Below are 25524 nucleotides of genomic sequence, written 5' to 3' on the forward strand. Positions count from 1 at the left end.
GGTCTGCAAACTGCAGGATGCAGCAAAAGCACCTAGAAGATCTAAACTCCAGATTCAGGACCTGCCCCTGGAGACTCGGATGCTGCTGACCTGAGATGGTGTCTGAGAAGGTGCAATTCTATGAGCTCCCAGCTGATTCTGGAGGAGGCCCAAGGAGCACACTTTGAGAAGCACCATGTAGGCAGGTCCTTGTAGGGCAGACGTCATCGCACCAAGCTGTAGTCTCCTCATTTGTATTCCAGGGATAATGAAAAGAAGATGCCCAGCAGGCACGGGAGGAGCCAGTGAGACCAGGGCAGCTACCGCAGCCCCTCCTCGTCTTTTGTAGCCCTCCAGTGTCTTGACAGCAAGGGCTGGTTCAAATTTGCCAATGCTTGTCTGCCTACAGAGGAGGGGAATTCCTACCCAAGTGGGTCCTGTAAGTCTGGGCAGGAGCCTGCTCCTGGAGTCTGACACAGAAATGCCAAAGGTCAGAGATAAGCTGAAGTCCAGGTGGCATCTCAGCCTCACTCGGGCTGGGGTGAGGTGGGGGGGACCGGCCAAGGGTCATGCAGACAGAGCACAGCCAGGCTGGAGGGCCAGCCAGGGCACCAGCTGCCCGGCCCTGGTCCAGCCCAGCCCTCCAAACAAGCCCACTGCTCAAGAGCACACCATACCTCCTCCAGCCACGCTGGGAGTACAGTCAATGAAATGGCAAAAGGACAGAAAACACCAGCGAGAAGCAGGCGAGAGGCCCCCAACACCAGGCTTTCTGGGGTTGCTCCCTCTTTGTCCCTCTGCCCTGAGACGCTCACACTCAAAGCCATGGTGTCCCGAAGGCCTAGCCCTCCACGATCCCCTCTGCCCTGTGGACTTCACCAGGGCTGGTCAGTGGAGCTGGCTTCCCAAATGGGAGTCTCAGTGAGACAGAGATTAAGACACAACTTGAATCAGAGACCTCGGTTCAAATTCTGCCTCTGTCACTTACTAGCCACCTGCCACCAGGACAAGCCACTTAACGTCTTGGAGCCTCACTTTCCTTATCTGTAAAATGAGGATAATAGCACCTCACCTCATAGAGTTGTTATGAGAAGAAATGAGATTATATATGTAAATAACAATATACATAATAACCCACATTTACTGAGCGCTTTACTCAACTTTGCACACGTTGTCCTGGTGTTGGCATGGTGTCTGGCACACGATCAACACTCAACTGGATCAAAAACAAAATCAAAAGCCCTGCAGGAAAATCCAGCCCAGCAAGAGCTGCCAGAGGAGCAGGGCTGCTTGGGAGCTGGGCCTCCCTGGTCCTCATGGTTAAAAAAACTCATCCTGGGCGATTCTAACCTAGGCCTGCACCTAGTCACGAGGGTCTCACAGCCAAAGAGAGGGCATCAGCTCAGACATGGGCCAGTGTCTCAGGCACATCTCGTGTGTGTGAGCTGGTCCCGGCTCCGCAGTGTTCTGAGTGGTGATCCCACCTGAGCGCCCAGGTGCCTAGGGTCGCCTCCAGAGTCACTGCTTAGATGTCTCTGTGGGTCCTGTCTGAGCTTGCCGTGTGTGTGTGTGTGTGTGTGTGTGTGTGTGTGTGTGTGTGTGTGTGTGTACGTACATGCCCTACTTCAGGGCTTGCCTGTGCTTGTGTGTTTGCTCTGGGGTGCTATCTGTGTAGAGGTTACTCGGCAGGGGGGGGGGGTTGGTGTTTATGCTCTCGGCTCCCTGTGAGTGCTGGCACACCTCAGGGTCAGTCTTGGCATCTAACTCTGCTCTGTGTGGCAAAGGGAGTGTGTCTTGTGCGGTCTCCTGGGCTGCCTGTGCCTCTCAGACATGCTCCATATCCTCTACGCAGTGGGTTAGTTCAGTGCAAAGAAAGCTGGGCTGCGAGAAGCTGTGGCTGGTTTTCCCAGGTGGGATGAAACCTTCCCATCCAGCTTGGGCAGGCCTGAGCTGGTGGCTTCTCCAGAGCTCCAAGAAAGTAGGATGGGGGCTGGCCTAGGGCTGTCTGGGCCACTAGCCTCCTCGGAAAGGGCACATGGGCTGGGCCTGTCAGAGCCCCTTGCAGGGCCCCATTCCCACACCCTCAGGGCCTGGGATCTCAGCAGGAGGTGATACGGGAACAACTCAGCCCCCAGCCTCATCTAGAGTTTCTCCCCTGGCCTGTGACTCACCGGATGCTTGGAGATCTCTGGGGTGAGACGGGAACAGGGCTCAGCACCATCCCCACCCTGGGCAGTCCACACCCAGGCCAGCCAAGAGCTGAACAGGGCTGTGACTCAGAGCCCCACCTCACCTTTCTCTCCACTGTGGCTTCCCAGGGGCACCACAGCTGACGCTGACCTGGCCTTAACATCCCGCCCTCCGCAGGCCCCAGCAGGATTAGGCCAGAAAACAACTTCTCTGGGGAGTCAGAGTCAGGAAGGTACCCCTGGCAGGGGAAGGGGGGATAGGCAGCTGGTTACCCCTCAGCCTGAATCGCAAAGTCCCCAGAGGAGGGTCTGGGCCCTGGACAAGTCCCCGAGAGCCTCCCAAGAGGCTGTGTTGGAGCACCTCTTCCCCAGGGAGTTACACGGGCCCCTTGGACCCACTTGTACCAGCAGGAGCTCCACCTCCCGGACAGGAGCGCTGACCCAGCGGCAAACTAGGGCACAGCAGCGGCAGACCTGCATGCCCGCCCTCGTTCCACACCGCCCAAGTGCGGGGCAGGGTGGCCTGTAGGGCCGGAAGTGGTGGGCCAAACTCTGCCGTCACCAGAGCAGTGCCAGGGCAGAGTCCCTGGCCACGGAAGGGGGCCTGTGTGGCACAGGTGCTCCCCAGGGACAGAGGTAACCAAGAAAGAGGAGAAATCAAGGGAACCCAGCCTAGAAGCATCCTGTATTCCTGGACAGGCACGCTCAGGAAAGCCCACTTCCCAACTGGCCACTGCTATGGGCCCAAGCAGGCCGGCCAAGTGCTCCTGCCAGAATCAAAGGGTGGCCCCCAGCCCCTCACAGACACTTGCCTTGTGCCCAACTGGCCAGCAGAGTCCTAACCCAGGACCTGCCATGAGCTACCATCATCTTGGGAGATGGACCTCCCTCCCATCCATGCCCCCGCCCCCACCCCACCCAGGACCAAGGTCAGCTCCTCCAGCCCCCTGCTCAGGGGCTGGTTGTTCCCCACAGTCCCCTCTTTCCTGAGGCTCCTGCCCTAGGGTCTACCTTCCTCCTCCCACAGATGCCCTCCTTTTTCTGAGGAAACTGGGGCCATCAGGCACAAACCTCAACTTCCCACTGCCTCCCTCCCCATCTCCCCAGAGACTTAAGTCCTGTATCAGCAACTTTTCTGCCTCTCAGAGAGCAGTTTTTCCCTTCAGTAATTATCCTGGAAATTCATGTGCCTCCCTCCCCTCCTTCTCAGCCAAACTCCTGAAGAGAAGAGCCGCTCAGCGCCGTCTCCATTCCTCACTCCCACTCACTCCTTGACTGGGAGTCAGGCCTCAAACGGCCTCACGCTCACCAGGCCCAGGCATCACCTCGCTGCCAAACCCCAGACGCCCGGGGACACGGCCTCCGGGGCATGCGGAGGTCCCCTGTCCTCTGGGTGTCTGCCACATGGGTCTCAAGGGTCACCTCATGTCTCCCTCACAGTCCTGGGCCTCCATGCCTCCAAGAGCTAACGTGCTGCAGCGCTTCCTGAGCACTTTCAGCGGATTAGTGCATGTAGTCCCGGCAAGGCTGCTGTGAGGTAGGTAGCACCACCTGCTTTTTTCAGGTGAGAGAACCGAGGCACAAGTGAAATTACTTGCCCTCGATTACCTGGCTAGGAAGAACGTTGGAGCTGGGATTTGAACGTGGGCCACCAGCTCCAGAGTCTAGGTTATTAGTCACCTTCAGCCTCTCCAGGCTTTTGCTCTTGAATGTTCTTGTTCCCTGGGGTCAGCCCTTAGTCCTTGGGCCACACATCCATTTCCATCCCCTTCAATGGCATGGACGCTGGCAACTCCCAAATCTCTTCATCCATTGCAGGTCTTCCTCCAACACGCCTGATCCCATTATGCAGGAGACCCTCCATGGGCACCTCCCCCACTGACCCCCCTTCCCCAGATTCCAGATCACTCCTTGGCCTGGGATCTTGTGTCCCCGTGTGGCATCGCTCACCAGGCAGGAAACCTGGGTGTCACACTTTTGATTTCCCACTCCCTCACCATGGACATCCAATCCATGATCAAATCCTGCCAAGTTTCTCTTCTCAGTATTCTCCAAATATATTCCCCTCTCCATCCCCACTACCACAGTTCTGACGGGGGCCATCATGCTCTCTCACCTGGGCCACTGCAGCTGCCTTTCAACTGAGCCCTGCACCCAGCTGCTACGCTGCAGCCAGAGGGCTCTCTGGGAACTGTCACTGTCCTTTGTAAAAACCCTCAGTTGTATCCACTGTCCAAGCCCTTAATGCCAGCCCTTGCTACATTCCCTCCTTCCCCTCATTTAAGTCAGTGAATTGCAACCCAAGGTCCTATTTCTCCTCCCTAGTCTTTGCCCAGCAAGTCCCCCTGCCTGGAATGCCCTTCCTTTTGACTAACTCCTCCTCATCCTTTGAGACTCAGCTGAGTTTCAACTCCTCTAGGAAGCCTTCCTGAATCCCCAGTGGGGCGAGGGCCCCTCCTCTGTGCACCCATCATTTCCTGCTCACACCTCTCCTGGGGCACTGGCCACACTGTTTGATGATGAAGGGCTTTCTGTGCCTGTCTTTCTCACCAAGCTGAGGGCGCCTTGAGGCGCAATGCTGTTTTATTTGTTTCCCACATTTGTATCATCTGGCCAGGTGAGTTCCAAGAGTTGTTCATAAACATTTGTCAACTGAATGAATGACTGACAGAGTCCCAACTCCCATTTCAGGATGCTCTGGTCCAGGGAGGGACCCTAGATTCAAAGGGACAAGTCTGGAGGTCCTGATGCCTCATGTTCACAAGAGTATGTTTGAGAAGCACTGTCCCTCACTTGTCCCTTCCCCAAAGCTCAGTCCTGGAATCCCAGGTTCTAGACGGAAGTGTGATAGCTCAAAGTGCTGCAGGGAGACAGGAGAGGCCACAGGGACCAGACAAAAGAGTCACAAGGCCTGTGTGTGAGTCCTGACTTTTATCACTGACCAGCTGGACAAGACCTGCCGGTCCTGGGAGGGACCCCTGCAGGGTTGCTGGGAAGACGGAATAAATGCAGCATGTGGAAACAACAAGCTCCCAGGTTAGGGGGTCACCACCCATCAGGATTGGCCCTCCCCACGTCCGCCCCCTCCACCCCTCCTACTGCCTTCCCTCTCTTCATCCTTGCTCTGAGTAAATACCCAGCCTCCAGCCACCTCAGAAGCCCAGTTGTGCAGGGAAGGGGGACAAGGGCAGGTGGGGGTGCAGCCACCTATGGCAGGAGCTCCTCTCAAGGGGTACCTGCTGCTTCATCCCAGACTCAGTGGAATGAGAGCCTCACCAGACCTTCAGAAGAACTGGAAACCTGAATTTTTATAGAAAATTTCCAGAGTTTTAAATATTGACAATGAATTAAAGTTTTTCTAAACTACTTGGAGGCCAAACAAAATACATCTCCTTGCTGGCTATGCACCATCGCTCCCCTCGTTTGTGAACGTCTGTCTGAGATGTCCGCCCAAGTCTCCAGTGTGCTGTGTTCCCAGCCAAGTCTGCAATGTCTGCCCTATTTCCAGTCACGCTGTACCATCGGGGGCCTCAGCTGGACCTCTTGTCCCATCCAAGGGGTGACCTCAATAGATTTCTTCACCAGATGGAAATATATAACCTATCAACTATTCATGGGCCAAGCTGGGTCATTTCACTGCTTTTGAACATTTCACAGGTGAAGCAGGAGGCAGATGTTCGGATGGAAAGAATGTGATTCTTGAGGCAGAGAGCTTGTGGCCCAAGGCTTGGTCTCCAACCTTCTTGCTGCATGACCCTGACCCTTTGAGTTAGCTTCTCTGAGCCTCAGTTCCCTCATCTGTATGAGATAGAACAATACCAGCCCCACACCCAAGAGCAGTGATCAGCACCCAGTGGGTGCTCTGTCCTGGGTGGTCTTCTCCCCTCTTCCTGTTAACATCTCTCTCAGAAGATGGGCAAAGGAAGGCCAAAAATGAGGCAGTGTGTTGGTTCACTTAGCTGCTCTTTAGAGTTAAGATAAAATGAGAACCATCTGTCTAATAGCCTCACTGAAACCCCTTCACCACAAGCCCCCCACCTCCCTCATCCCCACTAAGCTGCCACGATGGGCTTCACAGATGGACCCAGGAGCATAGGCCAGAGAGGTCCCATGGAGAACAGGTCAGGTCACAGGCTTTCAAGGCAGAACTGTATGACGTGGACAGAATGCTTCACCTCTCTGAACCTCAGCTATCTTATCTGTAAAATGGGGATAATTCCATCTATCATGAACGTGGAAACAAGACAACTAAAAGCCTGGTGCCCACAGTAGCCCTGTACCTGTTACTGCACCTTCTACCTTCCTGTAGGTGCTAAATGGTGGAACACAAACATAAGGATGTCAGCTGTGCCACCTAAGGGCTGGCTCCTGCCCCGCAGTGGAGATGGTCACACAGGAATGGTGGCTAATGAGTGACTAGGAATGGAGAATGGCGGGAGATGGAGTGGGGCCCTAAGAGTCCCCGGGTATCCCAGGTATCTGTCCTAAGACAGCTTCTTCTGTGGAAACCACTCTCCATCCTGGACTCGGGCGCACTGCCAGGACAGGGAGGTGAGAATGCAAGGAGGATGGGAGGATGGCTGGCGAGGAAACAGCAATGGGAGCTCTGAGGGCAGGCAGGCTGAGAAGGTGAGAATCTCATGCTCCTCTTTCCCTTTGCCCCCCAGTGTGGGCACATCAGAGGCCTCTCCTCTGATCCTGGCATCCAAGGATTTGAGGGGGGTAAGGAGCGACTGATATGGCCTGAGCCCAGCCTTTTCTCCATGCCTGGAGCCATCCTCTCCAACTCCCTTGTCTGGACGATGAACGTGCAGATGTATCCAGATGTGCCCCAAAAGTTGTGCAAGCTCAGAGCTTTGCTGGGCTGACACACAGGCATTTCCACACCAAGCTAAATGTGGGTTATGCAGAGGGCAGAGTGAAACCAGCAAGGGGCAGGGAGAGGGAGAGGTGCGTCCAGCCTCAGGCAGAGGAGGTTCTTGGGGCAGAAGAGGGCTCTGAAAGAGCTGACCAAGGAGCACTTGAAAAGTGGAGTAAATCAAGCAGGACCCCTGGGGATGGTCTCCAATCAGCCCCAGGGGTCTTGCTTGGTCTTCCACACCGGGGAAGGGGGCAGGGTCTGCACACCACTTCATTTCCTGGCCTGAAGCTCCTGGCACCTAGCAGAGGGCCTGCATACAGCCAGTACTCAGACAGTGTCTACCAAATTGATGCAAATAATCTCACCCAGCAAGGCAGGCAGGGAATTTCCACCACAGAGAACAGAAACCGCTACCTTTTACTGGGGCTGGAGCACGTGCCAGGCACTGTGCCAAACACTTTACATACATTATTTCATGTAATCTTCCCAGAACCCTGAGAGATGGGTCCTGCTATTATTCCCATCTTGCCAATATGAAGACGGGCTTGGAGGAGGTGGGCACGTGCCCCAGGTTGTGCAGTTAGCCAACTATTAGCACCCACAGTTACAGCTTTTTCCACCCCGGCTATGAAGATGCCAGCCCATGGGACAGAGTTGAAGACAAAAGTGCATGTCATGCTGAGGCCACATTAAGGAGGGAGGCCAACAGCCAGGCAGCAGAAGACTTAGAAAGTGGCCTGCACGGGGCTTCTCAGGGCAGCCAGGACCCTGGGTGCCCACTTGGGGTCAGAGGACAAGCAGCTGACTCAGGCCAATGCCCTGTTCTCTCTGCTCAATGAGGTTTTGTTGGTTGCAGTTTGCAGGCCTACGGATTTATATCCAATCTAGTTTGGAAACACTGTGTCCAGAGCTTTCCAGCCAGGCAGTTCAAGGGCAGCGATAAATTAATAACTGCTTTTAATTGCCCAAATAAGGGGACTCAATACAACTTTCATGAGCCCAGGAACAGGTGTGTTTTGTTTCCTCCCACGTGGCCAGGCTGGAAAACACTGGGCCACGCATCGTGCACACCCGAGGCCATTTTTTTCACTTGGCATCTCTCCTACTCTTGACTACTGCAAAGCCTTCAGTCCTGAAACTCCAGACCACACAGTCTCCAATGCAACAGGACCAAAATCCTACAGCCTTCTTTGAAGTGTTCCTTTCACAGAGACTAGAAACTTCCTCTTAAGGCCTCTGCTTGCCTAGATGACCCTGGAACCCCCAGTCCTCTTCCTCCTTGCCACTAGGTAAGACCACAAGCAGGGAACCTCCTCCTGATGGCCCCAGGTACCTGCAGCTGATCAACAGTAATGAGGGTTCCACAGGAAGAATCCCAGATGCAAACTAAATGCTCTACTTCCAGGGATTCTGTTTTAAACCACAGACACAGTCCATTCTCCCTAGGCTTCCAGGCCCTTGCGGAGCTTGGGTGGGAATTCAGTACAGGAGGGCAGGTGGCAGGAAAGGGGGGCATGTTCCGTTCCATGCCTCTGTCCCTGTTCTGTGAGGGAGGGGCCTGGGGCCTCAAGCCCAGCGTCCCATGGTCAACATGGGCCTGCCCAGGGTGGGCACACTGCCAGGAACATCTAATGAGCCCCTGGGGATGAGGCAGGAAACCGCCTCAGGCCACACTTGGAGGGTGCGCCTGTTCAGTCACCAGGGCATTCCCCTCTGGGGCTCCCAGCCAGCTGGGAGGACCTGCATGTAGATGGGAGGGGGCAGCAGGGATAGAGGGCCAGGAGGAAGCCCAGGGAGGCCATGAGGCCAGCTGCACACTCTGTGTGCAGTGCAGTGCGGCTCAGCAAAGTGTGGATACGTGCTCACGAGTCTAGGTGCTGGGATGCTGCTAAACAATTCCAGGGCTCTGGTGGAACTAGAAAGAGGTCTCCTCTGGGGAGACCCAGCCTCAAGAACATAGTGGAAGGTCTTTTTCTCTAGGATGCACAGCTTGGAAAGCAGAGTCTGAACTGCATTTCGGGCCCTCTCCACCTCTCAGCTCGGTGCCTCTGTGCAGGGCACAAAACGCATGCCGTCTGCGCAGTCCTAACAGTGAGCATGAATGTCTTAGCATATGAATTTTGGGGGGTACAGACAACCAGACCATAGCACCAAGTGATGTGTACAGGGGGTGTTGGTGTATGGCAGAAGCCTACCATAGTCTGGCCACAGTCCTGAACTTCTGGAAGTGGGCCAGGTCATGGAGCCATGTGGGTCGTAACGACCAAGTATTCCAACTGCTCTCAGGAAGCAGGTCCTCTCACTTCCTCTTCACTGCTCCTCCACTCTGCCTTTTGGTCCACCCCAACCAAGAGGTCCCCAGCCAGCTCCAGCATTGGACACAATACCTGTTACATTTGACATGGCCCTCCATGTGAGCCAGCCCAGCTTTTCCAGGGCCAGAAGCAGAGTCCATCAGAGTATTTGCACCCACCTCATCTCACCATCTCACAAAGCTGAGAGGGTCTAAGGGCAAAGGGAGTTATGGCCACAACAGAAAAAACAACAAGGCAGCAGCAGGCCTGGGTCCGGATACACCTGTTATCCTCACTTACCCAGCTGGAGCACCCAAGGGGCTGTCGTCAAACTAACATACCAGCACTGCCCCCACCCCAGGCAGAGTCACCCAGCTCTATGCAGGATGTGCCAGAATGAAGCCTATGCTTAACACGTAGCAATAATGATAGTTAACACTTAACGGAGTGGTTTCTACGTACCAAGCCCTGTCCTAAGGATTTTCCAAACATAAACTGATTTAATCATCGCAACTTCGAGGTGGGTGCTATTATTATCCCAATTTTCAGATGAGGAAATCAAGGCCCAGAGAGGTTAAGTAGCTTGCTCAAGGTCACATGGTTACCTAGTGGCTAAGGCAGGATTTGAACCCAGGCCATATTCTCAGTACTATCCTGCAATGTTTCAGATTGGGTTTCCCTAGTGACCCTGACTTAATTTAAGTGGTGATTCTGCTACTCTTTCCTTTTGTAAATGGAATGCCTTTAGAGGTGGGGATGCTGTAAAGAGAACGAAGTCTGGTATAGTTTTAGTCTGTAACCTCCAATGTACACATCTTTTATTCTAACTTATACAATGTGACAACCAAGAAGTTAAAGGCTTGGAGAAACAACATCTATTGGACATCAATATACGTTGCCTATTAATACACTCAGTTTCATGAGTCTCCAAGATAGCCTTGCAAAGTACCTATGACAATGCCCATTTCACTGATGAGCAAACTGGGGCACAGGAAGAAGGGACTCACTTACCGAGTAGTAGAAATGGGATTGGAGTCTAGGTCCCTCTAATTTCAAAGAGTTAGAAAAGCAACAAGATGAAAGGGGGGGTAAGGAGAGGGAACACTGGAGGGCTGGAAAGGAGGGGGCCACAGAAGCAGATGTTAGCACCAGACCTGGGACCTGGTCAGTGAGGATGGTACTCCTGGGTGGCTCCAAGAAGTCCTTCCCAGGGCCTATAAGTCTCAAAGCCCAGAGGTGCCCCATCCCTACCTAGTGTGGTAGTTCCCAGCCCCTGGGGGGATCCCACCAAGTCTGAACAAGGGGTGGAGAGAGAATGGGGCACCCACTTCGCCGCGGTTACCAAGTCCTGCCACGACTTGCTGGAATACCAGAACCCCAGTGTTTATGGGATGGCAAGCAAGGCCCCTTCCACCCCGCGCCGCCCTCAGGGGGCGGCACCGCGGCTGGTTCTGGTCAGCATCAAAGACAAGCAGATGGGCAGGCAGACCAGCGGGAAGACAGAGGGGGGTGGGGGTGGACGCCACCGCTAAAAGGGCGCCCTACCAAGGGACAAGCAGGGGCGACACAGTGGGCGAGAGACTCCCCTCCCTGCCCATTAAAAGAATGGAAGAAAGGGGCCTACGGCCCCACAGCTCCCTTCTCCCTCCCTCCCTGCAGCATTCTGAAAGGAGGAGGGGTCCTAATGGACCCCAAGCCTCCGACAGACCCCTTCCCTCCCTTTCTCCTTTGTCACCGCAACCTCTGCGCGAGGTACCTCTCGGGGCCGCCTCCCCTTCCCCCGACCCCAGCCCGGGCCCCCAGCGGGGTCGCCCCAGCACTCACCCAGAGGCAGGCTGATCCGAGGGGCGAGCGCCCGAGTCGGCGGCGGCGGGAGAAGGAGAAGCAGCAGCAGTAGCAGCGGCGGCCGGCGCTGCAGCGCACCCAGCAGAGCCGGAGGCCGGCTCTCCCGGCCCATCGCGGCGCTAGGGACTCCGACAGCGGGGAGCCACGGCATCCTCCAGATTCCTGCTCAGGTGGCTCAACTGGACTCGCGGACGGCGGCCCCGCCCCGAAGTCCGGCCCCGGAGTTGATCGTCGACCCCCCGCCTCCGGACCTGGGAGGTGGAGCGGAGTGAGAAGTGGGGTCAAGTGGGCTGCCGCGGACGCTGGCCCCTCCGCCCCCCAGCCCCGCAGTTCTCCGCCGGCCCCGTTCGGTCAAAGCTCGCCCGAGAGCGCGGGGGGGAGGGGCCGAAGGAGGAAGTTGGGCGGTTAGTCCTGCCTCTCCCTGCTCGGCTCCTGGCCCAACCCGCCCCTTCCCCCTTCCTCCTTCCTGGGCGACGGAGGCTCGAGGAGCGCCAGCTGGGCTCACCTAGCTCGGTGCGTGCTCGGAGGGGACCAAGCCCAGAGATCGGTAGCTGCCGAAGCCGCGAAAGCGCCGGGGCGCGGAGGAAGGCAGACCCCTAGTTCCCCGCCCCCACCTCTCAGACCCTCCCACCGCCGCCCCGGCCCCTTCCGGCGCCTTTGGGACCCTCCGTGAGCCTGTTTGTCTGGGGAAAACTTGTGGGTCTCTCTATCGTGTGCCCGAGGGTCGGGCCTCCGTCTTCCCCCTTTATCCTCCCCGGTCCCCTTCCCCCGGCTTCCCCGCTCCCCGCTAATGCTTCTGGCATCCCCATGTCCGTAACCAAATGAACTCTGCCAAGCTCGTGCAGACTCCGCAGCTAGTTGCTTCTGCACCTAATTTCTGCACTGGTCAGTCCATCTTAGGTCTTGGCTGTGCGTTCACTACAAGCTCAGCACTTAGTCTAGGTACCCTGCGAGGTCGTCCACGCTTGGAATTCTGTCCACGTAAAAACAAACCTCGGGTCGGGGAGCTGGACAAGATTAGCTTAAGTGGGATAATAGGATTTAATGTTCTGCCAAGGAGGTGAGACCTCCACAACCTGCACGTGGCCTGGAAGGGAAACCCAGAGGCTCCCACCCCCAATCTCCTGCAGTTTGAATCCCCAGGGGCTGAGAGGAGGGTTTTCAAAATGCAGACTGGGTCCTGAAATCAATTTAGTGGATCCCGGTCAGGATTAAAAAAGAAAGAGAAACAGAATGAAAGCTATCAAAGTGCAATAATCAAAGAAAGGAGAAGTAAGCTTTGGGAAACCTGTTTTAACTTTTACTAAATGTGCACAGGATCACAGCACAATGTAATTCTTCCTGTAGTTTGAGTCAAAAGGACTTTGAAAACCTCTGCTAGTCATTTCCATGGCAGTGGGGGCAGTTTCTCCAGGAATTAGCTGCAGTGGCTGGAAAGTTCCTCTGCACCTCCAGCCAAAATTAGCCTTCTCAGAGCCAGCACCTTTTACTCTCACCCTACACCCAGGGCCTCCCACAGGGTGGCTGCCAGGGTGTGGGCACAGCACTCACATGGTCCCAGGTCTCCTCACTTGCAGCCAAGCTTCCTCATGCTCCATGATTTCTGTACCTCCACTATCCCAGTACCTTTCTATGGGTATGGTCCTGGCTAGCAGTACCCCTTTTAAAGGGTCTCCCAGCAGTGGACACAGAATTCCACATGGGATGTGGGCAGCACCAACTACCCATAATTCTAGCATTTCCCAGGCCTTGGACACTTTACCTCTATTAATGGTGACAATCCATCATTAGCCAATGATGCTCATGCTTCTGTCTGTATGTAGGACCTCTGTCCTAAACTCCAAATGGCCCCGACATTTCTACCAGGCTGTCTTGTCTGATAGGCATCTCAAATCCAACATGTCCCAAACTAAGCTCCTGATCTCTCCCCTCTACTCCCCAAAACATGCTCCATCTGTATGAGCCTTTCCCATCTCATTTAAGCTGCAAATCCATCTTTCAATTGCACAGGTTAAAAACCTTAGTTCCTTTCTTTTCTCTCACTCACATCCAATCCACTAGCAAATTCATAATCTGACCACTTACTACCTCCTGGGGTCCCAGTTACCAAACTCTTTCTCCTGGATACTGCAAGGGCCTCCTAACTGGTCTCCCTGCTTCTACCCTTGCTCCCCTGCAACCTATTCTCATCTCAGCAACCAGAGTGAGTTTTTCAAAGCAAAGTCAGGGCATGGCACTTCTCTGCTCAAAACCCTCCAATGGTTCCTCACAATAGTCTGCAAGGCCTTCAGTTATCCTCATCCCATCACCATTGCATCATCCACTGCTTTCCCCAGCTCACTCCACCGCAGGCACACTTACAGACACTCCTGTGTTAAGACCTTTGCCCTGGCTACTCCCTCTGCCTGGAGCACCCTTCTCCCAGATAGCCACACGATTGAGTTTCTTGCTTCCTTCAAATCTTTGCTCAAAGATCACCTTCTTGAAGAATCTGAACTTCCCCCAATTCCTCTTACCCTGAGATTTAAAAAAAAAAATTGAACTACAGTTGATTTACAATATTGTGTTAGTTTCAGATATACAGCAAAGTGATTCAGTTTTATATACATGTGTATATATATTTTTTCAGATTCTTTTCCAATATCTTATTACAAGATACTGACTATAGTTCCCTGTGCTATACAATAAATCCTTGTTGTTCGTGAGATGTTTTTTCAAAGTACTCATCATCTAGGTGCCCAACCAGATTTGGGGGAGCAGGACAGGTGGTGGTGACCCTAATAAAACAATGAAAAACTAAAAAAAATATATATATATATATATATATTTTCTCATCATCTTCTAATACACTGCATGATTTGCTTATTTGCTGTGGTTTTTCTTCATTGTCTGAACTCCCCACCTGCCTTCTTACCCCCAAGAATGCTGACTGAGGAGACAGGGATTTTTTGTTTTTTCAGCTTGTTAACTAACATATCCCTAGCCTCTAGAACAGTGCCTGGCAAATAGTAGGCTATAAGTGTTGGCTGAATGAATGAATGAAACCTAAGAGTCATGGAATACTGCTGGCTCATGTCAACTAACAACTAGAGCTACTTTTTGATATCAACTTTGGTCTAGAATTCCCCCAAACCTGAAATTATGCTATTAACTTTTCAACCTAAGGACAAGACCTTGTATTGATCTCTTTTAAATCGAATGGGCCTGGTCTAAATTTCACCCCATTGAAATCATTTTGAATATTGATTCTATTATACATTTGGCTTCCCCTCCAAGTTTTGAGTCATCCTTAAATTTGATAAGCATTCCTTAACCTTTATTGAAGTCACTGATAAGAATATTAGGTGAGCAGCGCACCCACTTTTTGGTTTCTAAATACCACTCTCCAATAAAAGGTATCAGGACTCCTTAGAGAAATGAAAGGGAAAGTACAAAGGTGAGCCTGGGACGTTGTATTGGGCCGGAAAGCAAGGAAGTGACTAGAGACTAATGGGGTCATGTCAAAAGGATATAGGGCCAGCTCTTGACCAGACTTGGGACAATTTGAGCATCAGGAAGCATAATGAAGTAATGGATTCTAATGCGTTATAATAAAACAATCCATTAGTCCACAATAAAACTCAGAGAAGCACAGAGGAAGAAAGAGAAGGGCTAGAAAAGAAGCTTTTCTCTTTAGAAAAGTGCTGCCTGATAAATGCAGAAGAAATGGCAAACTTAGAAAATCTAGATTCAAGCAAGGATAATCAATGGATGCTAAAACATTGGGTGGAAGATTGTTAGGAAACTTTAAGTCTCAAAGTCTCTTGCAGGTGACTTATGAATTACCAATGGGAAACTTTCTCTAAGGGAGAGCTCTGGTGTCCACCATCTTAATCAAGGGGTCGAAAGTAACATCACTGGTAGTGGGAACACCTGACATCATTTACCTCCTGATATGACTCAATAAGAAATACACAACTCATCAATCCTTGTAGCAAAAGTGTTTAACCTGGATCTAGTAATGAAGACACAATCAGATATATCCAGCATTCTATGAGATAAATCACCTAGACTCTACAAAAAGATCAACCTAATGAAAGACAAAAAAGACAGGGGAACTGTTTTAGGTTAAGAAACTAAAAAGACATGATAACCAAAGGCAATATGTGAACACTGATTAAAACCTGAAGAAAAAGAAAAGCCATAGAGCAATTGGGAAAATTTTAACATGCACTGTAGATTAGATGTTATTATGGCATTGTTGTTCATTTTCTTAGGTATGATAATAGTATTGTGTTAGGAGAATGTCATTGTCCTTCAGCGATGCCTGCCAAGCTCTGTAGACATGAAGTGTCATGATGTCTACAACTTACTTTCAAATGATTCAGCCAAAACAAATGTGTGTGTGTGTTAGAAAGAGTGTGAGCATCTTTGTGACAAAGTTTAACAACTGGTTAATATAGAAAAGTTATGGCTCTTTTTATATCAGTGTTTTGTAAATCTAGGGGAAAAATTTAGTGAGACAGGGCCAAAAACAGAGCCCAGTGCCACTGCAGACCACCATCAGGGTTGAAACTGATCAATATCCTTTGTAGGTTGAGCAATTAGCTATGTCATCTCCTAACTGCACTATTCAGCCCACATTTCTTCATAGTATCCATTAAGAATAGTATGAAAAAATTCACAAGAAACCGTATTGAAATCAAGGCACTAGCTACAGCATTTCCTTCTATCTTCTGCTTACTGATTTTCCCTAGAACAGGACCTGATGAGTGGCATGAGCTCAATCAGAATTTGTGGAGTGCCTGGATCTCCACACCAGGTAGCTCCTCAAATGGCAGCAAGGCTGGTTAGCCATAGTGTCTGGGCAACACATGGGTCGTCTGACTGCTGTGCTGGTCTCTGAGGAGAGGAGGCAGGGAGGGGCTGATACAGTTTCGCTTGGTGGTTAATTATATCCTGCTCATGGCTGCTCAAATGCTTCAAGTGTGTCTTATGCCACCTGGGTGGCAAGCCCCTTAAGGACAGTGACAAGTCTTGTCTTTGGAACCCCCACTGCCTTGGATGGCACTCAAGTAGGAACTTCACAGGATGGACAAAATGAGGGACCCAGCTTTTGGCCTGGAGAAGAGCCCTCTAGTCCATGCCCCCAGCACAGCAGCCTTGGCCCTGTGGGCTCCACTGTCCTCTGTTAGCGTGCTAATTTGTTCTCCCCAGAGTAGAAAACACAGGAGGATGCCTGACAGAGAAAAACCTCATTTGAGCTGATTTCCTGTGGGCTAGAGAGTGGTTCCCAAGCAAACGCCATGTCTCCCACTCCCCTTGGCCACTCTTGGATGCAGGCAAGTCTTTCTCAGCCAGAACTCTGGTGTCTATAAAGAGCTCGGGGGCAGCCTGGAAAGAGAGTATAAAAGAGACGGAGAGAAAAGCAACGCTTCTTCCGTGCCTGCAGCCAGCGAGATGAAGTCATCATTCACCTGGCCCTCCTTCTCCGTCCACACTCACACAGCCCTTGTCCATCCATCCTCACCCTCCTCCCTTCCCTCTCTCTGAGGTTCTCTCTCTCCTGTGCACACATAAGAAGGATAAAAATACAAAAATGAGAGGTAAAATGTGTATAGGAAGACATGCAAAGAGGCCAAACAAAATTTCTCCGTGATGAGCAATGTCAGACTAGGGGCCACATGCCTCATGGATAGACAAGAAAACTTCAGGGATGACAAGAATATTTGATATCTTGATCTGGGTGTTGGTTTTCCAAGTAAATACTGATATTAAAATGTTTTGAGCTGTACACTTAAGATTTGGGCATTTTCCTATATGTAAATTTATACTTTATACCTATTATCATGAGAGGAAAAAAAAGCAAAGAGACCAAAAGGTGGAAAAAAAAAACCCAACTCACCTATAGGATCAGGTAGAAAAAGAAAATGAGAATAGCTATAGAAAAAGGAGAGAGTGAGGGATGTAAGAAAGGTTACAGGAGAAAGAAAATAAAGGGAAGCATGGCTGAAAATATAAAGCAAACGAACGTATGTGCCCACTGCCTCTCTGACCTGCTCAGCACAAAGGAAAAGGGCAATGAACTAGACACAGGGCAAGTGCCCGCAGTGGAATGGTCAAGCCAGACTACAGTCAGCCTCTCATTAATCATCTATAGGTACAGCTTCTGCCCTGGCTGCCGCAGGCCAGCCATGTCCCTGGGCACAGATGGCTCCTGCCAGGCTGCCCCCGAGCCAGGCCTGCCGCTCTCATTCCCACCCAGGGGAGCCTGGCTCTCCAGCTCCCACAGTTCTACTCTGGGAGTCACGGCTTTGTTTGCTGGTGGTGGAGGAGGGGCCTCCTGCCAAGCCCAGTGGAGCTTGAACCCAAGGTCCCACCCGCCTCGTCCTGTCCCGGAGTAGCACTCAAGCTCCTCCCGTCCCCTCCCATTCCCGGGTTCTGGCTGGCAGCTGCCCAGCAAGGCCTTGCAGACACGCACTGGCTGCGGCCCAGCTCCCCAGGCCTTGGCCCCCTGCCACCATCCCCTCATACCCCTGAGCCCTCCTCTCATGCCAACCTGCAGCTGCAGCTCCCCACCCTGCTCTGGCTGGGCGTGCTGCTGGTGTCTCCTCCCCAGAGGCTGGGCAGCGGCTCAGCTGCAGCATCAATACATTTTGATGAGGAAGCGACACCAGCTGGCACACCCTGTGTGTGCTTTTAAATCAGCCAATGACTTCCAGATCCCAGGGGCCACAGCCTCCCTGGGGCAGTGCCCTCTGTAGCAGAGGGCATCCACAGGGCCAGTGCCAATACTGCCTTCAAATCTCACAAGCAGCTTTTAACCAGGGACTGGCAATAAATGCAAATGGCCCATCTCTGTTCCCAAAACCATACTCCCCTCCACTGGTCCCTTGTGTTTTTTGCGCTACTAAGTGTTTAGAATCCAGGGGTTAAGCACATCAGGTCCTCCATCAGAAAGAGACTCTCAGCACTATCTGTTATTTTGGGGACTGCGAGCAAACCACACAATCTTTCTGAACCTCGGCTTTCTCATCGGTGAGACAGGAGCACTGACAGGACTGCATGGGCTGTTAGGAGAGCCGATGAGACACTGCACACAAGGCGGATGCTCAGTGAACAAAGCCGTGCTCATTGCATAACTGGTTCACCTCACCCACCTGAAAGTGGCCGTGACCATCTTAGATGCCCAACCCTGAGGACCCCCTTCTGGGCTCTCTCCTCAGGTTCAGCTGCCTCCTACAAGCCCAGTGCTGAGACTGCAACTCTCACAGGGAGAAGGAACCAGCCCGCCCGGCCCAGGCCCCAGGTGCGCTGCTGCGGTAAAGAGCCCGCCGCCGTCTGCCCAGAGCCACCCCCGCTGGAACCTGTTGGGGCCTGAGCTGGCCACTCCCTGGGAGGAGATCCCCCTGCCCCACAGGGCTGTGGTGCAACCAGCAGGGCTCAGCCTGTCCCTGTCCCGGCACGGCAGAGCACGAAGTTGCTGCCGTCACACCCCTGCCCCCAACACAAGTTCAGGAAGGATGCAGGCCTGCTCCCCGAGGGGGCCTGGAGAGCCTGGGTAACTGGCCTGGCTGATGCTTGGCACATGTCATCCCAAGGGGCACAATTACTGCTCAGTGATTCTCTTTCTTCTGAAACCACTATAGCCACTCACAGGTGGGAAGTAGATGTTCTAGGCCAGGTAAGGATGACAAACAAGGAGCATAGGGTCTAGACGAAAGTCTGGTTCCTAGTTTGGCTTATCAGACCTGAAGGCCCTCCATTCCCAATATCTCAAAAAACCAGGAATCTTCTTCTCCATTTGCCACCAAGTTCTTCTTCCTTAAATTCCACTGAGCCCCAGACCTCTGGCTACTGCTACCTGAAGGCCAAAGCCCTTCTTCCACCCCAGGGAACAAACCTTCCTTTCCAGAGGACAAGGCTCTCCCTCCCAAAGAGGAAGGGCTCTCTGACCCCTGTAGTTTCCCGGTCACTTAGGTCACCTGGTGGCTACTACTCTGTCTCCCAGACAGAGAGTCCTGCTCTTGGTTTCTGCACTACCTGCGGAGAGTAGGCCTAGACAGGTGAGCCCATCAGGTTGAAGATGGACAGGGGTGTTCCACTGATTTCCTGTGGCTCTAAAGACTGCTTGGATAGGATGGAGGGGGCAAGCACTACCTGTGCTGGTGTGCTCACTTGCCACTCTAAAGCAATGGCACCAGGAGACAACACTGGCAGAAAGCTGGTAGGAGGACGGGACCAAAGATTCATGCTTGGACAAGGATCTTACACACCAGCCCAGGCCTGAGACTCCTGGGACTCCTGGCAGCACCGTTTATGTGCTGTGACTGGCATCAGGCTGGAGGATGCCATGAGGTTCTGAGTGGGCCCAGCTTGGCTCTAGCAAAGGAGGGGGCTTTAAGGGGCCTAGACCTGGGGTCTGACCCACCCAGTCCACAGGGTCTTCACAACCCACCTGAAAGGGAGCAGACCCACCTTGCCTCTCCCAAGCTCTCTTTCTATGAATGCTGCCTTAGTTCTTTTGTTACAGCCTGTGAGTAGTGGAGCAGAGCAGGAAGCACCTTAACCCCAAAGGTTGGCTCCAGTGAGCTGTGAACCCCAAGAATGATAGGCCATTTCTGATGAGAGGGATCAGAGCTTTCATCTGATTTCAGAAGATCACTGCTTCCCCCCAAAAAAGTCAAGAATCATTTCTTTGAAGTATGCTGATCTAAACATTCAAACATTAGCCTTTATCAGGTAAAAAGAAACTATACCTCATTTAGGAGTAGTTATATAATCTTGACATGAATTATTTGGCAAACTATTCCACCTAAAGCAAAGTTGACATTTATAAGGCTAACATTTACTGAGCGCTTACTATAAGTGAGCCACTGTGCTAAGCTTTTTACATTCAGTCATTTATTTAATTCTCACAAGAGAGTGAATAGGAATTACTATATTCCCACTTTATAGATGAGAAATTGGGGCACAGAGAGGTTCAGGGACTTGCTAAGTAAGGTCACGTAAGTGGTAAGTCAGGGCTAGGACCAAAACTTGGATCTGACTCCAGAACCCACGAAGATACTCTATCTATAGTTAGAATTTCAGCAAGGGATTTGTCTCAAGTTATAGCCATCCTCCTCTTGAAAATATAAGCTACTGTCATTTCTTCCCTTTCTCCCTCCCCTCTTCTTCCCTTCCTTCTTTCATTCACCCAACAAATATTTCTTGTGCACTTGCTGCCTTGTAAGCATTGCTGAAGGTGAAGGAAACTGACATGGTTCTGCCTTCACAGAGCTTGCAGTTCATCAGGATCCCTTCAACTCTTCTTTCCAGAGAATACCTGTCCTTGTCCACATTTCTTTAGACAATTTCATTCATTCATTCCTCTGTGTCCAACCAAGGTAGTGACCAGAGCCAACTTGGCAGCACTCCAGAAGTGCCCCAGGCTCTGCAGGCTAGAACCATGCTGTTTTCAACTGATTTCCAGAGTTGCTCCTCTCAGCTCCCTCTGCACTCTGCTCAGATATCTATTAAGGCACTCACAATGCTGTGGTGAAATATTTACACACCACATCCTTCTCTTTCCATCTTTTCTACAAGCCTCTTGAGTTCAGGGACTAGGCCTGCCCAACTCAGGTTTTTAATCTCCAGTGCAGAGCTTGGAAATAGCAGGTACCCAGCAAATGTTTACTAAATGAGTTTTCTGCTCTAGCTGACTCTCAAATCATTTCCAAATGATTCATTCGAGTGTTCCTTCCTGGATCTCTTTTTCCACCTTCCTCTGAATCTTTTCTTCTTACTGATGTGGGAAGTACCATTTCCCTGCTTTAGGGCAGCAAAAGGATTTCTCATTCTCACAATCTCAACAGACTTGTTGGCTTCAGAAGAGATGGTATTTTGGAGAGCTGCTGAATGCTTGGTTCCTGGGGATTTATTTAGGGCAAGCCTGTCAGATACTACATTAAAGTGAGAGCCCCCTTTAAAAAAAAAAAAATAAATACAGAGCCCCAAGGCACAGGACATATGCACTAGGGAGAGGCTCTTTCAGCTTTCCCCAAGCCTCCAGCTCCATTCCCCATTCTTTAGTTCACCTGCTGCCAGTGTCCTCATCTTTAGATCACCTGTCACCAAAAATTTGATCCCCAGGTTGCAGAGAGACATAGCCTAGATTTCCCTGAGCTTCAGTAATAATAATCACCAAAGGAAAGAGTCATGGCCTGGAAGTCAGGAGACTGAGTTCAAATCCTGACCTTCCCAACTCACTGTCCTCTTGGGAAGTGACTTAACTTCTCTAGATCCCTATGAAAATGAGGGGGTGGGACCGGGTAGATTTCTAAATCTTTTCCAGTGCTAAATCATCTATGGAAAACAAGTTTTTGTTTGTTTGTTTGTTTTTAAATTGTGGGCTTCCCTGTCCTTATGGCATACGACCCTTACAAGAATCCTGTGGTTCATAAACCAAATGACATACTCACAGGTGAGGAAATGTGAACAGAGGTTGATGGCATTACCCAGGTGACCCTGGGCCCCCGAGTTTTTTCCCAGACCAGAATGTCTCCAGAGAGACCACTAAAGCAGCCTCACTTCCAGCACCCTGACTTCCTTTCCCTCCCAACCATACATACACTATGTCGCTCAGAGAGTAGAAGCTAGGACAGAGTCTAACTCAAAGGTCATACCCACTAGCATTCTGAGGAGGGGCCCAGGCCTTTCCCAAATTCCAGACGATCTCCCTCCAGGGCCAGGATTACTGCCTCTTAGTGGCAGGTTTGGCGGAGAGGCCCCGGGTGGCAACGGGAACGTGGGCCCAGCTTCCTGCGCTGCCATGGCAACAGGCTCCCCCAGTGGCGGGCGCCGGTGCCCATCAAGGCTTGCAGATGGCGCCCTCTTGGGAGAGGGGCCCGGCGGCAGGTGGGGGTCAGAGGCAGCGGCCGCCTCAGCGGCCCTCCTCCGTTTGCCTCCTCCCGGGGCCGCGGCTACGTCCCGCCCAGTCCCCTGCGCCTACCTGAGAGTGTCACGGCCCACGTCCGACCACCGCCCACGACAGGGTCACCTCTGCGCGGCGGCTCGGACCTTCTTCCCGGAGTGTCCCCAGACCGTCCCTGCCTCGAGGCCGGCCCGATGCACTCCCGAGGGACCTGGGGTGTCCCGCGAACACTCAGTCCAGCGTGGCGTCCCCGGAAATACTGGGCGGCGGCCAAGCCCCGCCCCGCTGGTGTTTATGGGAATTATCCGGAGGCGCCCTCTGGGACTTGTCCGCTGTCCAGCAGTCCCCCACCACTGCCCCGGGCGTTGATGGCGACTCTAGACTCGCTGCTAGTCTCAGTCGGGACCTGTCTCCGCGACGGCTGGGCGGCCCCAGTAGGCCGCTGGGTCTATGGGGCTGCCCCCTCCTGACCTTGGGAGCCCCAGCCTGGCCTGAACTGGGCCCGGTAGAGCGCAATCTCACTAGCTGGAATCCAGAGGGCCGGGGTTGTCATTCTAGGTCTGTAATTGAACCATACCTGGGGCCGCTTGCCTGCGCATGCATAGTAAAGCCAATTTACTGGCACCCATCTACTACCTCTCAACTGGCTGTGTTACCTAGGGCGAGTTCCTTACCCTCTCTGTGCCTCGAGTTCTTCATCTGGAAAGTAGGCCTCAGAACAGTAGGGACCTTACAGGGCTGTGGTGAGAAATGTAATTATGTAGGCACACACCTGGCACATGGTCAGCTCTTAATAATGGTAGTATTGTTTACAGTAAGAAGCAAGTGAGAGCGGAGCATTAGAGCCACCCGCCACGAAACCACCCACATCTCCACCCGCGGTAAACGCTGCTCACCGCGTCCCTTAATCGGCAATGGGCCACGCTGTAGGAGTGAAACGAAACGAGGAGATCTGCGGGAGGGGTGAGAGATACGGTTATAAATATCTAACATTTATCAAGTGACCTTGGCTCGGCCCTCTGCAGCCTTTGCCTCCTGGCTTGCCTATCTTCCAGGAAAGCAACAGCAGCTCTCAGGGCGGTTCCTGAAACAACCAGTTCTGGGCGTTTAAGAGACTGAGCTGGCCAGAGCTGGCCGGTCAAGGGGCTGGTGAAACCAGAGGCTAAGGACCAGCCTCTTCCCAGGACAGGCAAGGCTTAAAGCCACTGTTCCTCGGCTGCCTCTCTTCTAGGAGGGGGCTAAGGGACTGCCAAACTCCGCGGAGGGTGCTCTCCCATAGATTAAAAAAGGTGGTTCTTTTGCTGTCTGTCTACAAAAGTGAACACATATTTACTACAATAAAGCTTCAAAGAAAAAAAAATACCCTCCCAGAGGCCACCAGTGTTAATATTTTCTAATACTTTTTTGAGATACAATTTACACGGAGTCAAGTGCACAAATCTTAAGTCTATGAGTGTTGGATAAATCAGGAGTTCGAGGTTTGCAGATACTAACTACCATATATAAAATAGATAAACAAGTTTCCACTGTATAGCACAGGGAACTATATTCAATATCTTGTAGTAACCTATAATTAAAAAGTATATTAAAAGGAATATATATGCATATGACTGACTGAAGCATTATGCTGTACACCAGAAACTGACACGACATTGTAAACTGACTATACTTCAATGAAAAAATAATTTAAAAAGTAAATTAAGTCTACAGGTGTTACTATTTTGGAGAATATCCTCCTGTCTCTTTTCTATGCATAGTTATACGTTTACATTTTTTTAGCCAAAAGATTATTTAGTACGTACTCTTTTGTGACTTTTCCCTAGGACAGCAATATATCACAGATGTTTTTCCATAACATTAAAAATTCTCACATACCTTCATTTTTAATATATATCTATCATGTGATGTAGCATACATTTTTAACCAAGTCTCTACAGTTGGACATTTAACTTGTTTCTAATTGTTCATTATCCTAAGTAATGTCCAGAAGAGCATCCTTATCAATAAGCCTTTACATTCTTCCTCAATCATTTCCCTTTTGTTCTTTGTATTCTTCCTTCCTCCTCCAAGTCTCCAATTAGTAGTTAAACATACTGTGTTTATAGCTAAAGTAGTGCACTTGTGCAAATGGCTTTTAAAATAGTCCAATTGTTTTATTAGCTCTGCCTTCCAAACCACCCTCTGCTGGGGGTGGAGGTGGGGGCAGGAGAATATGCAAAAATCAGTACTTCTAAGTTTCCTGCACGTGGGTCACGTAGTGTCCTGCTGAGCACCAGCTGCTCAGAGGAGCTCCTGGAATCTAGGCCCATTGTGGGGCCTCAGAGCTCCAGAGGGCTTTAGGTGACCCTGACCCTTTCTGTCTCCAGATCAGCCCAAAGCCCCCAGGAAAGAATGCTGTCCACATCCTCCCCTCCCCTCCTTCTCTGTCTCCACCATCTTTTCTTCCTTCTCCCTCCTCCCTTTTCTGCCTCTTCTCCCCACCCCCCTTTTCCTGCCTCTCCTCCTCCTCCAACCTTCTTCCAGCCTTTTATTGAAAAAAAGAAAACATCTTTAAGGTATTGAAAAATGACCTTATCTTTAATGTCTTCAATCCCCCTCCCTTTCCTGGCTGTGGGACCTCAGGTGCAGAAAGGCTGGAGTTAATCACCTTCTCAGTTCCCAGCACATTATCTGCACAGGGTCCCTTGATTAATGTGGCTGTTCTTTCCCTTTTATCTTTCTCCTCCAACCCCTCCCCCCATAAGCTACCATTTTACATTGTTTAATATATGCTTTTGTTCATAAGCATTCTTGCAAGATGTATTGGAGAATTGTACCCGTGTACTTTAAAAAAAAACTTTTTTACTTTGAAATAATTATAGACTCACAAAGTTACAAAAAATAGTACATTGTGTCCCATAAGCACTTCATCCAGCTTCCCCCAACGGTGACATCCTCCCATTGCAGAACAATAGCAAAACCAAGAAAGTGAAATTAATATAATACTGTTAAATAGAATAGAGAGCTTATCATTCAGTTTTCACTTGCCCTTATTTGTGTGTATATTCTATGCTATTCAATCTTTTTTTAATTCTTATTTTTTATTGAAGTATAGTTCATTTACAATGTTAGTTTCAGTTTTACAGCAAAGCAACTCAGTTATACATATACATAAACATATATATTTTTTTCAGATTCTTTTCCATTACAGGTCATTACAAGAAATTGAATATGTTCCCTGTACTATACAGTACGTCTTTGTTGTTTATCTATTTTACATATAGTAATGTGTATCTGTTAATCCCAAACTCCTAATCTATCCCTTCCCCTGCCTTCCCCTCTGGTAACCACAGTTTGTTTTCTGTGTCTGTGAATCTGTTTCTGATTTGTAAATAAAATTTGTATCTTTTCTTCTTTTTTTTTAGACTTCATATATAAGCAACATCATAGGATAATTGTCTTTCTCTCTCTGACTTACTTCAC

General features: G+C 51.0%; 1 protein-coding gene across 2 annotated transcripts in view; it reads right to left on the minus strand.

Moving 5' to 3' along the window:
* SEMA4B (semaphorin 4B) overlaps positions 1–25524 on the minus strand; it is a 51118-nt gene that overhangs the window by 12035 nt on the left and 13559 nt on the right. Inside the window, exons 1-2 of one of the 2 annotated variants that reach the window (XM_032469420.1) lie at positions 22141–22324; positions 11148–11419 (exon numbers count right to left, since the gene is read on the minus strand). In XM_032469420.1, coding sequence (XP_032325311.1) covers positions 11148–11319 — 172 coding nt within the window. In that variant the 5' untranslated portion in view covers positions 11320–11419; positions 22141–22324. Of the gene's footprint in view, positions 1–11147; positions 11420–22140; positions 22325–25524 lie in introns of those variants that run through there. The other variant, XM_032469421.1, reaches the window with a different exon arrangement.

This window comes from Camelus ferus, chromosome 27, assembly GCF_009834535.1.
Source record: "Camelus ferus isolate YT-003-E chromosome 27, BCGSAC_Cfer_1.0, whole genome shotgun sequence".
NCBI classification, from domain to species: Eukaryota; Metazoa; Chordata; class Mammalia; order Artiodactyla; family Camelidae; genus Camelus; species Camelus ferus.